Source organism: Anopheles cruzii, chromosome 2, assembly GCF_943734635.1.
Source record: "Anopheles cruzii chromosome 2, idAnoCruzAS_RS32_06, whole genome shotgun sequence".
Classification (NCBI taxonomy): domain Eukaryota; kingdom Metazoa; phylum Arthropoda; class Insecta; order Diptera; family Culicidae; genus Anopheles; species Anopheles cruzii.
The window spans coordinates 41,391,019-41,405,175 of NC_069144.1; the positions used below are offsets into that span (position 1 = coordinate 41,391,019).

The 14,157-nt window shown below is 48.4% G+C and overlaps 2 protein-coding genes across 2 annotated transcripts; both read right to left on the reverse strand.

Annotated features, from left to right (window-relative positions):
* Positions 1-51: 51 nt before the first annotated feature.
* On the reverse strand, positions 52-2,150 carry LOC128279077 (uncharacterized). Its single transcript, XM_053017799.1, has 2 exons — positions 1,493-2,150; positions 52-1,304 (listed from the first exon to the last, which is right to left on the reverse strand). The coding sequence occupies exons 1-2, from the start codon at positions 2,148-2,150 to the stop codon at positions 52-54; spliced, it is 1,911 nt and encodes a 636-aa protein (XP_052873759.1).
* Positions 2,151-3,257: 1,107 nt separating this feature from the next.
* LOC128268681 (G protein alpha i subunit) lies at positions 3,258-13,483 on the reverse strand. The gene is made up of 5 exons (XM_053005858.1): positions 13,078-13,483; positions 6,952-7,423; positions 6,773-6,867; positions 6,503-6,691; positions 3,258-6,413 (listed from the first exon to the last, which is right to left on the reverse strand). Exons 1-5 carry the CDS (start codon positions 13,190-13,192, stop codon positions 6,223-6,225), a joined length of 1,062 nt encoding a protein of 353 aa, XP_052861818.1. The 5' UTR covers positions 13,193-13,483; the 3' UTR covers positions 3,258-6,222.
* Between the last annotated feature and the right edge of the window lie 674 nt (positions 13,484-14,157).

Here is a 14,157-nt window from a genome sequence, read left to right on the forward strand (position 1 = left end):
ATCATTTAGTACACCTTACATTAGTCCTTTTTTTATTTCTGATGGCGAGAACTATAGTGTAGAGTGAAGATTCCGATGGCTTCCCTGACTGCTGGTGTTGCTGTCTGAGCTTGTTACACTCATACTGTTGCTGACTCTTCGCCGACTAATCTGGGAGACCGATTCCACCGACCGCATCTCTATTCCCTGAACAACGGCTGCGGCGTCACGGTGGAGACGCTTCCGGTAATGCCAACAACCGACAACGAACGCTCCAAGCACGATAGCGATGGAACCGATCACCATACCGCTGATTGAGGCCGCCGAAAGTGTGGCCCTTTCCTCGCCGCCAACGTTCGTCACCAGCTCGACGCTGGCAGTGTGTTCCGTGGCATGTCCGTGGATTTTACCAGCACAAATCCATCGTCCCGCATCTTCCGGTCGTACGGTGGCGATTACCAGCGAACACGAACCCTTCGCGAGATCATGGTTCGGGTTCGAGTAAAACCGTTCGAGGATCGGACGATCGTGGGTGACGTTTTCGTTCAAACTGAACGCGTCACCGGTCGGTGTAACAAAACGGCAGTGTTGCAGGGGTGTACCCTTCGGAATCGAATCACACCCGAGCATGGCCGGGAAACCGTCCCTTATCTCAACCCGGTCGGCCACTCCGATCAGTTGGGATGCTGAAATGCGCAACATAAATGAGGCCGATACTTCCACTGCCGAAACGCGTCCATTGCCGGCGTAACAACGCCAAAGGCCAGCGTGTTCGCCGTCGGTGATGGCTTCCAGTGCAATGCCGCAGTCACCCATCGCAAGCGAAATCCCGCTGTACCAGTGGCCAGTGTTTTCGGTGGGCGTAAGACTCTCGGACAGTGAATAGAACTGGCCATGTGGTCCACGGAACCAGCAGTAGTCGATCGGTTTGTTCACGTTGCACTGCAGCGTTGCCAGTGTTCCATTCTGGGCCGTTACTCCTTCGCTTCGACCGATAATAGCCAACGGGACGACGGTGTCTAGGTTGTCCAGTATGGCACCAGAAACCTTCGTCTGCTGGGCATCACCGTATCCGAGCACACACTTCCAAAGGCCCTTATCGAGGCCGTCTGGGTCGAGAATTTCGAGCCCGCACTCGTTGCGCTCAAAGCCGGCCCCGGCGTAATTGTAACGCGATGTACCGAGACCAGGAATCACGTTCAATCCGAAGTTGTCCGCGAGTCGGAAGAAGCGACAAAACTTCAACATCAGCTTGGTGTACCGAAGCTGGCACGAAAGGATGTGGAAGTTCGATTCCTTGCGGACGCTGGGAACAATTTGTTCCTCTGTAGAAAGGATAAAGAGATTTCAGTACCCACTTGGTCTGCCAATGCTATCTTGCAATTGAGGGCAACTCCTTATCTTTCGCTAGGTTCAGTAATCAGCGATATGCACGAATTGCCGTATTTTGTCGTGTGAAGCCTGCACTCAATATAAACTCAGCTGGCGCAATGGGAACACGCGCGTTACTTACCATTGTTCTCGATGTTGACTCCGTACGTCATTTCACGCATCTGCCCCTGGACGCCGGCCACAACCTGCCAAATTCCGGCCCCGGTAGGATCGGTTTCCGTCAACGGCAACGTGCATCGCTCGTGCATCGGTACATCTAACCGTTCGGTACCGCCATCCGATCGCTGTACGTAGCAGTACTCTGTGCGGTCGGGACTAAGGTCGTCAAGCGAACCAACACTGCCATCACTGACTTCCGGTACCACCGGACGCTTAATCACATCCACCATCGTTACTCCCCGTATCCGATCTGTTCCTCGCTCCAAGGTTAGCCTCCAAAAGCCGGCATGCCGTTCTTGCACGGAACTGACGCGAATACCGCACTCATTCTCACGGGCGTGCTGATTACTGACATCTCGTCGATCGCCAGCAGACTGTTGACCGCTTGCTGGTACCTCAATGTCCTGTCGTGAACCAGGTTCGCGGTACAGACAGCGGTCGGTGCTTTCCTTCGGTACCAGCAACCGCAGATATATCCATTCGCCCTCAGCCACGGTAACACTCGGCGGATAGATGTACCCGTGAATGATCTCAAAACTGGTTAGCAAATTCTCGGCTTTAATTTCGATGGACCAACAGAGCAGCAGGACACTGGCAACGATCGGTTGCAGTTTTCTCATTGCGAAGAGTTTCTTATTGGAGCCTAATGGAGGCCGATTGTGGTCCGGTGCACGTTAGTCGATTACTGAACGCAGTTCGTCGTTGATGAATGTGTTAATCCACTGAGACCGCGTTTATCGATGGTGCTTTGTTTCCAGCGTCAGCACGATGCAGTTCGTTGCAGCCCCAATTTTTAGCAGGCAGATCTTTATCACACGTTTGATGGGAGTACAATCAAGGCGGAAGAATGTTTGTACGGAGGCCCAGCCTGGAAGATCCACAAGAGAGTCCCACCCGGAGTGGGTCGAATGGTGGACCAGGTGCAAACAGAAAGATGTGGAATTTCTGCCGATGGATCAATAAGTGTCGACAAAAGGCGTAATCTATATATATAAAAATGGTTGTTTGTCTGTCTGTCTGTCTGTCTGTCTGTCTGTCTGTCTGTCTGTCTGTCTGTCTGTCTGTACCGCATTTTCTCCAAAACTACTGAACCAATCCGCGTGAAATTTTGCACAGCGTAGTTTTGTGACCCCGGATTGTGAATAGAAAAGTTTGACCCTCCCACGCCTCCGGGGAGGGGGGGCTCCCATACAAACGTAACGTACCGTAACGCCCATACGTTACGTCCAAACGTTTCAAACAAATCGAACCAAACTCGGCAGGCGGGAGTTTTGGGGAAGGGGAAATGTTCTGGTGAATGTTTGAAACCCCTCCCCTCTTTACAAAGACCCTTTTTGTAAAGAGGGGAGGGGTTTAAAGGGAGAGGGGCATTAACCCATACAAAATCTGGGTTAATGTCAGCAAAGCTCGGATAATTTTCAAGCAATTTCAGCCAAACTCAGGTGGTGCGAGTTTTGACATGTATGCAACGGGAAGCCGATCGGATACGTCACCGGGAAACGGAGGAGTAACGGGAGGCGGGAAGGGAAATTGAACGAATACGTCACCGGGAAGCCCGATCGTTTGAAAAGTATGAGTAACGGGAAGCGAAAAGCGAAGCTGTTCGGATACCCCACCAAGAAGTCCTCTAAAACGCCTCCCAATCGAGAAATAAGGATGAAATGAGGCGCAGCGACGCGCGCCGGGATCTGCTAGTACAAAATAAAACACTTTAAATATTTGGTTGTTCAATGTATATTATATCAAATCATGACAGCGTTGTTTGCTCTCTTTCTCTCTACCTTTCTCCATTAACTTATCTCGCGTCCTCAATCGGTTCTCGGGCTACCTGGATAATTCATAAAACATGGTTCGGGGGTTCGAAAGATATGCGTTCGCTTTTTGTGCGCTGTGTGGCGTTGTTGGTGGGCTGCTTTAATCGACCGGCTGTGAAGGTTCTTCTTCTTCTGTTTTTTTGTCGCGACCCATCACACTGTGTATCCATCAAAAACGCATCAACATGCTCGCGCCAGATAGATTTACCACCGTAAAAAGGGTTCCCATAAAACCAAATTTGTAAATAGGCTACGTTATCAGAAAGTCGTCCCCGTTCCGGGGAGAGTGATTAAAAAGGACACCGTCTCATCAACTCACAACTCAACTTCGTTTCAACAGTGACGACCACAAAAAGCGACGTGGTTTTACATTCGATGTTAGTTTGACTGTGTACTGTGTTCTCTCGGTGCATCATGTGTACATGTATGTGTGTTTGTGTATGTGTTGGCAATATTATGTTTTAGTTAACACACATGCATACACAGATAAATTGTAGATATATATATATAGATTTTTATACATATATTCCTATATATCTAACATACACATCAACAACGCTTTAGCTATTCAGCAAAATCCATTAACTTCGTTCACCGTTTCGATCAATTTTCCACTTATCGAACCCATGGCCGGCGTTATGGTTGTTTGTTCCAGCAAAATGTTCGTATAAAAACTGTCACAAGAGGTGAGTGATACTTTGAACGATAACCTTTAGCTCCTGTTTGCTGAGATATATGTTTTGGACTTGGAATCATCGGCAAGAAAGGTTCATAAAGCGAACCAAAACCAAAGCCGCCGAGAGACTAATTGATATACGGTATTAGCAACCCGTTTTAAACTCTAGACATTGCATCGAAGCAGCACGTGGCAGCACGCGATTCGGTTTGTGTCCAGCAGAGGAGTATAGTGGTTGAAATGTATGTTGAAATTATTCTGCTATTAATTCAATCTTGTCTACCTTTGATTGCAAAAATGGTTTTGTTTCGTTCAAGGGGTTGCCCCTAGTTTCCAGTCCCTATCTTTTATCTTTTTCGTCGTTTTCTCTCTCTCAGGTTTCCATTTTATACAAAAATATATAATATATATATGTATGATGGAGTATAAAATAAATTTTTCTATCATCTTGCTGCATCACCTTCTGCCGCAAGTTTCACTTGTGCGTCCCTAGTGCGTCCTGTTGTAAGGAATGATCCTTTTTGCTCTTCTTTTCGACACAGAAGTAGACACCCTTGCGGGGTCCTCTTGGCTCCTCTCGTTGATTGCAGGTCTGTATTGGCTGTAATTGTCTACTCATTCCGTTACACTAATCCGTAAACCATTGCCAGTTTTACTTTGTTTAGCTTTACGCATCACGTTCTTTTGTTCATAAAACTCAATTTACGGACGTAGAAAAAGCAACATTTCATAGTTTTCTGGTCGATTGATACAAATTAAAACTTTGCACTCCAAATCATTTTGAGGCAGTTGACAAAAAGATCAATAACAATTTACAGTAAAAGTATCGTGTTTCATAGTGAAAACAGCATATATAACTAACGAGCAAACGTTGAGAGTGTGATTAATTTTAAAATCCATGCGAATAAGAGTCAACCCTAAGCTTTCTAAATATGACCAGTAACGTAAATGCGATTCGAAAACACAGCATAGATTTGTCACATTTGTCGTAGATTTTACGTGGAATGCGAAGGGAGTTTAAAAGACAACAAATGAATAAATAGATCTGTGATGTGGAGGAACAAAACAGAGATGCTCCAAACAGTTTTGCGTACTAAGTCGCATGAAGGATATTAATTTTAAAACACTGAAAAAAGAAGGTAAAATTGTAAAGCCACTTTAAGCATTTGCTTTGTGCGAACATTCGCTCATAATTCCAACTGCACCTGGATAAAATCGATATTTTGTTTAAAAGCAGCCTTTAAGATTGAATTCACACAGTCTCTTAAAAGTAGTAGTCAAAAGTTTCTATTTTTTCCGCTTAGCTTTGTGTGCATCTTCCTGTTGATTTTGTCTAATTCAATCAATCGAATCGAATTCATCGTAGCATTGGTTCGTCGGACAGTTTCTTGAGCAACTGTGACGGAACTATGCTTTAAGCTTTTCCTATACACATCCCGCTGATGGTTGGTTAACATTTTTATGTTGTGATTTATTTGTTTTAATTATCCTATTTCGCACTCGCAAGCTCGTAACAGAAGAGGTTGAAGAAGATAGGCTGTCAGCTTGATGCTTTCAGCGATACCTTCTTCAGTGTCATCGTAACAAGTTGGGTAAGCACAGACACCTATCTCCTACTAACAATCGAAATGTACGCTTATCAATATTTCAATGTTCATTTACCTAAACTACCCGCTAATCAGTGAAGCACATCAAGGATGCTTCTAGGACGAACAGTGGTTAGCTTTCTTTCTTGTCCATACATGACATGTCAACGGGAGCGATAAAAGTTCCAAAGCTTTCCTTGAAGAAGCCTACGTTGGCGCTTTGCAGGTAGACAAAAAATAACTGATTTAAATTATTTTCGCTGAATATTCAGTGACAGCCGTTAAACGCTAACTTAGGCACTACTACCACACCCTGGGGAGGCATTCACTCTCGTGGCACTGTGCCACTTTACGTTTGAATTCCACAGAGGTTCACGATCAATGGATCTTGCTTTGGCGCCAACCTCACCACGAGGAAGCAAGAAAAGCAAGTTAGCGTTACGTTTGTGCATGTAGTTATCATCCGACAACGCTATGGTAGCACGGAAACAAAAGCAACTTCGCCGTTACACTAATCATAATTATCGAGCTAGAAATAAGTAGGTAATATTTTCTTAATATTTTGTCCGTCTCTTGAATGTAGCCGAACAACAGTTCACCGTCCACAGCGTCCTCCTTAGAAAAGCCCACAATCCTTAAGATTATTCTTAATGATCACATCCGACACGGCATCGAACACGAACTGTATGTTGCTGGTATCGGTGGCGCACGTTAGGTGGGTGTAGATCTCTTTCTGATCTTTTCGTCTATTGAGGTTCTCAAACTTCATCCGAATGTAGCTGGATGCTTCCTCATACGTGTTGGAGCCTGTATTTTGCCCAAGAAGACAAAAAATGTGATTAGAAACAGCAGCGGGCTAGAAAAAAAAACCTCCCATAGATTGCCCACCAACTTACCCGTGTACTCCGGGAAGCAGATCGTCAGCGGGGATCGAACAATCTTCTCCTCAAAAAGATCCTTCTTGTTCAGAAACAGGATGATGGACGTTTCAACGAACCACTTTGAGTTGCATATCGAATCGAACAGTTTCATCGATTCGATCATCCGATTCATTTCTTCGTCTTCGGCCAGCACCAAGTCGTATCCTGTGGTGCGGTTAAATTAGGTTAAGACAAGCATGGTTGCGACCGAGCACCAACGGTTTGAAAATGGTTGGTCTGTCTTACCTGACAACGCAACGCAGAAAATGATGGCCGTTACACCCTCGAAGCAGTGGATCCATTTCTTACGCTCCGATCGTTGACCGCCGACGTCAAACATCCTACAAGCAAGCACGGAGCACGGAGAGGCGAATTAAGTGGCGACTAAAGGAGATCAGCAAAACCCGTTCCGGGGCGCTACTCACTTGAAATGTATGGACTTAAAGCTAAAGTGTGTTTCGACGATGCCCGTCGTCTTGACGCGCGTCCGCAGCACATCCTGCTGCGTTGGGATGTAGTTCGGCTGCGAAATGCGATCGAGCGAGTTGAGATAGTAGGCGGCCGAATCGTTGAGTTGATATTCGCGCGATCGCGAAAAGCACAGCTGGACACCGGGGTCGGTCCAGAGCTTCTTCATCAGCGCCACCAGTTCGGGCGTCAACTCGCCCTCCTCGGTGGCGGACGCATATGTGAAGAACTGGCGCGCGATATCCGTTTTGCTCGGGTCCGCAAAGTCGATCCGCAGCTGGCCCATCGCCCGGATGATCGCCATCAGGCTTTGAATGGTGTTGCTGTACACGACCGGCCGGTACTGTTCGCACTCTTCCTGTGAGTAGCCCGTTTCGTGGATGATCTTCATCTGTTTAACAATCGTCGATTTGCCCGATTCGCCCGCTCCTGTAGGGACAACAAAACACACAAATCGTTGTAAACGCATACCGCAAGAACCATAACGGAAAAGGATTCGCAGGTCGAGAGAATATTAATTTAATATTTCTTCTTTTTTCCTAAGCCCAGCGTTAACATCAAATAGACAGTAGTTCAATGGGTTAAGAAGTTGAGCAATCGCGAAAAATTGAACTGGCGACCAATCGGTGGCTAGATTGCGAGAAAGAACTTCCAGAACCAGCTCTAGTCGGGTTCTGCACTTCGCAATTGCTCAAACAAACGTCAGTTAACTGTTAGTAATTGACATCGGCAATAAGCAAAGGCCAAGGGCTCTGGCTCGCGTAACAAACAGATCAGATAGGCAAATCAAACGCTTCGGCATTAATTTGGAATTCCGTCGTTGGTGCTCTGCTCTAAAGCTAGGAACACAACTTAAAGACTAATTTGTACGATACACCAACAGCACGTTGTGAATATTCCAAAATTGTGCACCACATTTTACAACATTTTTGCTCGCGCACAACCCAAAGCAGGATGAAATGCCACCGCCGCGTCTCTATTTGTTGTCCATCGTTAGCCTCAGCGCGAGGAGCGAAGGTCCGATGGAATAAGATAACGGTTAATTGCCAGAAAAAAAACCCCATCTAGAACCATTTGGAGTGTGCAGTGTCGGTAGTAAACGTGACGCAATCCCGATAGCACGTCGTCGAGCTGAAGTTGCCCGGAAGTTGGTGACATAAAACGGTAATGTTCAAGGAGAAAAAAGTTCCCATCATTAGCTACTGCACAAGCGGCAAACGAACGTGGAATGGCGACAAAAAGCCCTTCCTCGGAGTGATTCGTAGTGCAGGAGCGGTCAATCATTAAAAACTTTATGACCCTGCGTAAGCGATCGTTGATACTTTGGCGCGGTGAACAGATTAAAGAACTTTTGTTACTTATTGCTCGAGAACCGAATTTGGTGTGGAAGACGCTGCAATTCCATTCCATTCCTGTACAACTGTTCGACACACAGCTTTTCCGGCACCCGATCTTACTATCGATCGCCATTACTGTCGCACTCCACGCGTTTAGCGATTCTTCAACTTTGAAGCCTTATTTTTCCGTGTTTGATATTTTTAGATAAAAAAACAAAAAAATGTCGGAAAGCAAAGTGTTTGACCCGGCGTTGGCGTTTATCTTGACTTGTCCCCAACGGGTGCGTTCATAATCGATAGACGAAAACATCTGTCGGCGGCACATACGCCCGCGCGTTCGGTGTGCCAGGAACCAGTGAAAACATTGATGCGTTGTTGAGGAGTGCAACCCACCACACCATGCCCCACATAAACATATAGCTGATACATGATGTCGATAAAAATCAATCACCGTTGGTGGAAGGGAATGCGCGGGGTGGCGAAAAGAGTCGACCTGATATGACATGCTGATAATGATGGTGTTGTTATCAACTGTCGTCCATCGTGCGAACATTCTACTGCCGCCTCTGGTTGGGCGCCATACACAGTAAAGACAAGAGGGGTTCATTGATACACACAACAGCGACTCCGTTACAAGCGGCCCGGCGCACTGCAACATCGTCGTGTCAAGGGTCCCGGGACGGAACGTTGACAAAGTACTGCGTGCCTGCGGACTGCTGCTCCTGCTACGGGCCCCTCCGGATGAGATGAATGGTTTATTTATGGCATAAGAAAGTGTTTACTCGAAGATGGGCGCGAAAAACTGCCGATGGCATGTGTTTTCGATCGGCCACTGATGCCGCCCAGAACTGAACCCAGAACTTCTTCAGAGGCTGACGACGAGCGCGATCTGCTACCGCGTTCAGCGACTCTGTTTAACGCTGCCTCGAAACAAACTATGTTTTGTCCGTTTTCAATAAAGAAACGTTAAAAAACGACAAGCATGATGGGTTGTGTGTTATGAACTGCTTCAAATTCAAATCGAAACAACGAATTTATGTCACTGGACAGGTACGGTTGACACACTTCTCTTATCATGGTAACACTTTCGATGCACACCCCAGCGCTATCATTGTGTGGCCGATCATCCGCTCCAAACCAATAAGGCACACTTACGAAAATAATGGTTAGCGGAAGCCCAAATTCTCAATGGCTGCGTGTTGCGTTGAGGTGCTTCACTTGCACAATTATACGGTCTACGCTAAAACCTAAAGCATTGGGTAACGAGGCGTCGTCGTTTACTGCTTCCAAATCGGAACGCAATTCTGGTCGCTTGGAGTGCCAAAGGAGGTTAATGGTAACCATACGATGGCGGCTGTCGGTGCAACATCTCGGGGAGAGTCCCAGCTCGGGGAGAGATAGTGGTTACTTCTAAGTATCTAAGCAAGGTGAACATCCATTGCGATGACCATTCGTAAATTATTATTCGTATTCATTCATATTCTATTAGGATCGGAGATAGCGCGAAATCAAAAGAGCGACTTGCAATGTTCAGCAAATACAACAATCTCGCTTTCTACCCACTTGTGTGTATGTGACTCGCGCGTACTTTCCCACCGCGAAGTGGCTTAAGAATGCACTTTGCTCGATATGATACGTGGCCCTGAGCTACGATTATCGCGACGAGCGGTGTCGCGTAATGGCCGACGGTTACAATCGGTAGCAATTCTCGATCGTCCTTCGCGAGCCAATGAAATCCCGCGTCACTGGAATCGGAGGAATAGAGTCGAGTTCGGAGGAGTTCGTGAAACTTCAGCATTCAAAGCCGACCTCTGCTGGTGCGCGCCCGAAGCAAAAGAGAATGATTCAATTTGTCTAAATTAGCGCAGGCACCCGTAGGTCACCGGGTTCGTGGCATAGGAAGAGCACGGATGGCGGGTTAATTGAAAACGGCCAACCCCACCAAGCAAACTGCACTCCTCCCCACTTACTACTGCTGGCGATTGACGTCTTTCGGGTTCAATTAATCGATCCACGGAGTACAGGAACAAACCCTTGCTAAAGGCCGTGTCGAAAAGTGCGCCAAACAACACCTTCCGCGCTTCGGGCAATTTCCACATCGCAAAAGGTTCATCTGAAACATCCAAGTCGGGCATTAGTCATGCATTAATTGACGGCCATACTCCAGCAGCAGCATGTTTCGTTACGTTTATGAATGAAATCCACCAACCGACGGGCAGACGCGCGTATTGTTTGTCTAACAATTTGCTGAACAAACACAGAAAGCCCCCTTCGAAGCGAAGTCACCGATCGCGACGACGACGACGGAGAGTTCCCGGTTACTGACTCATCTTCGCGGCCGATGGGCGCCAGTCACTTCCGTCCCACCCCCCAAAGGGTCGATCGGTCGCTTCACAAGAGACGTACACCAATGGGGCGCGAGAGTGTTGCGCACGTTCACCACTACAACCCGTTCGGGCCACATAGTGGAGGGCGGCTAAGATACGCCCGATGTGCCCGATGCACATAACGGACGGTGGGGCGCGATGGGCATTGAAAGCACATGCACGGTTTGAAATTCTCTCGTTCAGCTAAGAATGCACCGACAATCGGAATGGTGCAACTTTTGCCACTCGACACGGCGGCACAGAACACTTCACAAACGCCCATAAGAGGCACCCCATATATCGACCGAACCGACCGAGATCGTCTTCGTTCTTGTGTTCCACTTTTTTGCAACGAATGTCGATTGGCGGCAATTGACTGCCAGCGAAAGGCCAAGTCTCCGGGTTTCTTGGAGTGCTCCAGTCCCAATCGGAATTGGATTTTCCTAAAACGAATACAGACGTTTTGTTAGCCAGGATATTTTTGTAAATATGAAACTCAAACAATTTATGGGTCTGGCAAGATTTCCACGAAAGTTCCCGTCGTTCCTATCTCCTTTTTAGTCTTTGATCGTAGGATGAATAAAAAAACAAACAGGAGCATCAAGGCGATTCCGACAGATCACCACCAGTGCGCAGACTGTTTCGAGATTGTACACTCTGGCCTCAGACTGGGCCACCCCCCAGAAGCAACGCACACAATCGCGTGGTAGCCGTGGTTTTTGCCAACACCCACAGCAATGACCGCCCGGCGATGATCTCGATCATCTTCTCCCCGGTTGGATACAACAAGTATGGTGCGGGCCAAATAATAGCGGCCATTCATTTTGCCGACCCCCGCTATCGCTACGTGTACAATTTTTTGCGCCCCACACTATCTGCGACCCTCACTTCGTGCGTGGTGTTCCCTTTGCTTAATTCCCTCACATTGCTCACCGCCGCCATTACTAAGAAATTTTGTTTGGCCGCGAGTTTTATCGGCTACCGGGGGTTCATCATCATCTTCATTAGCGCGCCGGTCAGGCGGCATCTGCGGCAAGTGTGCGGAGGTAATGGGTTCCCCCCTGTCACAATCGGATTGATTGTTTCGATTGCACATCCGGAGAGAGGAATTGCTGAATGAAAGCCGATCTGCGATTTTTCTCGTCGTTTCAAGCCGCGCAAATCGGAACGGAGGGCCCTCGCCAGACTGGAAGAAAAACGAATGCAATGCGCCCGTTTAAAGAATTGGCAACCGGCACGGTGTGGTATGATCTGAGCAATATTGTGCTAACTGCTGCTTCCGACGAAACAAGCCGAATGTAAACACACACTCGCCATTGACGGACCTCGGTCGTCGTCGGGTGTAATGTTACTTTGGCCCGCGGGATATTGATTTCATCGCAAGCAATTGGTTATTCCAACGATTTACTGTTATTGAGACCGATTTACCGGCTCTGTTTACGAAGCCCCGTCACGGAGGAACACGGAGTGGAAAAGGTGTGGAAAACGGCCATTTCCATGTGTTTTAATTACACAAACGACCGACCGGCTAGGCCAATGAATGAAATTTATAAAGAAACCTATCGCCCCACATTTTGGATGAGTTCAAAAGTCATTTTATTTTTAAACACACCCAAAAACCGCGTAAGGCTGAACGGACACACCGCGAACGTGAAGAAAGTGGTTAAATAAACAGCGGTTTGTGCGATACTTTCCACCGAGCAGTAGTATGCTGTGAAGTTTTGGACCTATTGTGCCCGCGACTCGTGACGGAACAGTCAAAGTTTTGTTACTTCCGAATGATGATGGGACTGTGTCACTCCCGGTTTGACGGTGCACCATAAACGGTCGTAACGTCAGAAGCAACATCAAAAACAACACACGCAATGCCCAGAGTCCGAGGAGCCCATGAGAAGACCCATCTGGCCCGCGATTACGCGTAGAGACGCAGCTGGCGTTGCAGGCACCATTGGCAACCGTCGGTTCCGTCTCGGGTCCGAAAATCGGCTCCTCGCAACAGTGTATTGGTGTCGATCCTCGGCCCGAGTGTGCATGGATGTGTGCGTTTACGACTCGGTCTCTCGGGGAGCGGCTAGCATAAGCGACGTTGTACCGCCGATGCTATAGCGATTCGCCGTTTCGTTTGTTGCCCCCGGGGCTCGGGCTTTTTGCATCATTCGCCCCATCTCTTTCGGGCCTTCCGGAGCGACCATATTGCCGACCGCTAGACGCGACAAGCCTCCGGGCAGCCAGCAGGCCCCAGATTCCGGGCAGCCGGGGGTTCTCTTCCGGCAATATTGCAAAGGCCCTTTCGTGCCCTCTGACCTGTGCGGACGTCTGAACCGCAACGCTCTAAAATGACAGAAGAAAACGGAAGTATGGGGAGGGGGCGATGTTTTACCTAACAGCAGCAGCTTCACCTCGCTGGCCGCACGTTCGCCATCGGCCCGCAGCGCACGGTCAATGTTTTTGGACCGCTCGATGGCTTCCTTATCTCTGCTCACTGCACAACCCATTTCGATCGGATTTCTTCACCGGTCTCCGTCGGGGTGTACTACCGTTGCACCTACACCCGCTGGGGAAGTGCCACCGCGCGCCGCCCGTCGGCACTGCTGATAACACACACGCACAAAGGCGGCCACACGCGGGCTACGGGAGCGATCTTCTTCTCACTCGGTGCTCTGTGCAAGACGACGACGCTCTTTCTCCTCTTTCCGTTCCGATCGCAGTGGGCTCTGGGTTTGATTCGATTTTTTCCTTTCTCGATTCTTCCACTATTGTGCTTCTTTTCTTCCGCTTCTTCTTCGTTTCAGCTGCGGCGCGTCTTGGGCCGGAATCCACTCTCGAAATCAGCACCCAACACAACACCTACCATTACACGGCACGCACCACCATCGCACGCCCCTCGTCCGCCGCTGCCACCACTTTCCGAACGGCTGCACTTTCAGCGAAAAAGAAACAAAAAAAAACACACACACAAAACCGCCGGCCTGGACCCGCGCCGCGCAAGGGGGGGTGAGAAGATTAAACGCAGGGAAAATCAAATAGTGTAAAAAAAAATGGGGGAACAAAAAAACTTGCCACCCCCGTCCGCTATAAAATATGGGATGATGATGATGACGACGACGATGATTTCACTTTTTCACGTTCCCCCGCGGATGAAAAACACCTTCGCTGCGTCGTGGAAAACGGTTGCCAGAAATCACACCACACACCACCACAAATTGGGCACTTTTTCTTTCTCGCTTTTCGGCCGCCGACGAAGCCTACTTTGCTCGCTTCTTGCTGCGCCGCGGTGTGGTGATGGCCAGAAACAAGGCGACGACCAAAACTTGGTTCTTCCTTCTCGGACCACTTGTTGCACACGGACGCGTGACACGGGAGACAGGATTCCCCGCGTCGCTGTTGATTGGACGAGGACACCTCAGGCGGCCGGGCGGCGGTTCGTTTCTTTTTACGTTTGCCCGCTTTTCTCGGAAAC

Bases quoted from the DNA above. Each gene is read 5' to 3' on its own strand.
- LOC128279077 (XM_053017799.1), bottom strand. From the start codon at position 2,150: ATGAGAAAACTGCAACCGATCGTTGCCAGTGTCCTGCTGCTCTGTTGG. The intron at 1,305-1,492 runs GTAAGTAACGCG...TCCTTTCTACAG, and splicing joins AGTCAACATCGAGAACAATG to AGGAACAAATTGTTCCCAGC.
- LOC128268681 (XM_053005858.1), bottom strand. From the start codon at position 13,192: ATGGGTTGTGCAGTGAGCAGAGATAAGGAAGCCATCGAGCGGTCCAAA. The intron at 6,868-6,951 runs GTGAGTAGCGCC...GCTTGCTTGTAG, and splicing joins TTTAAGTCCATACATTTCAA to GATGTTTGACGTCGGCGGTC. The intron at 6,692-6,772 runs GTAAGACAGACC...ACCGCACCACAG, and splicing joins TTTCTGCGTTGCGTTGTCAG to GATACGACTTGGTGCTGGCC.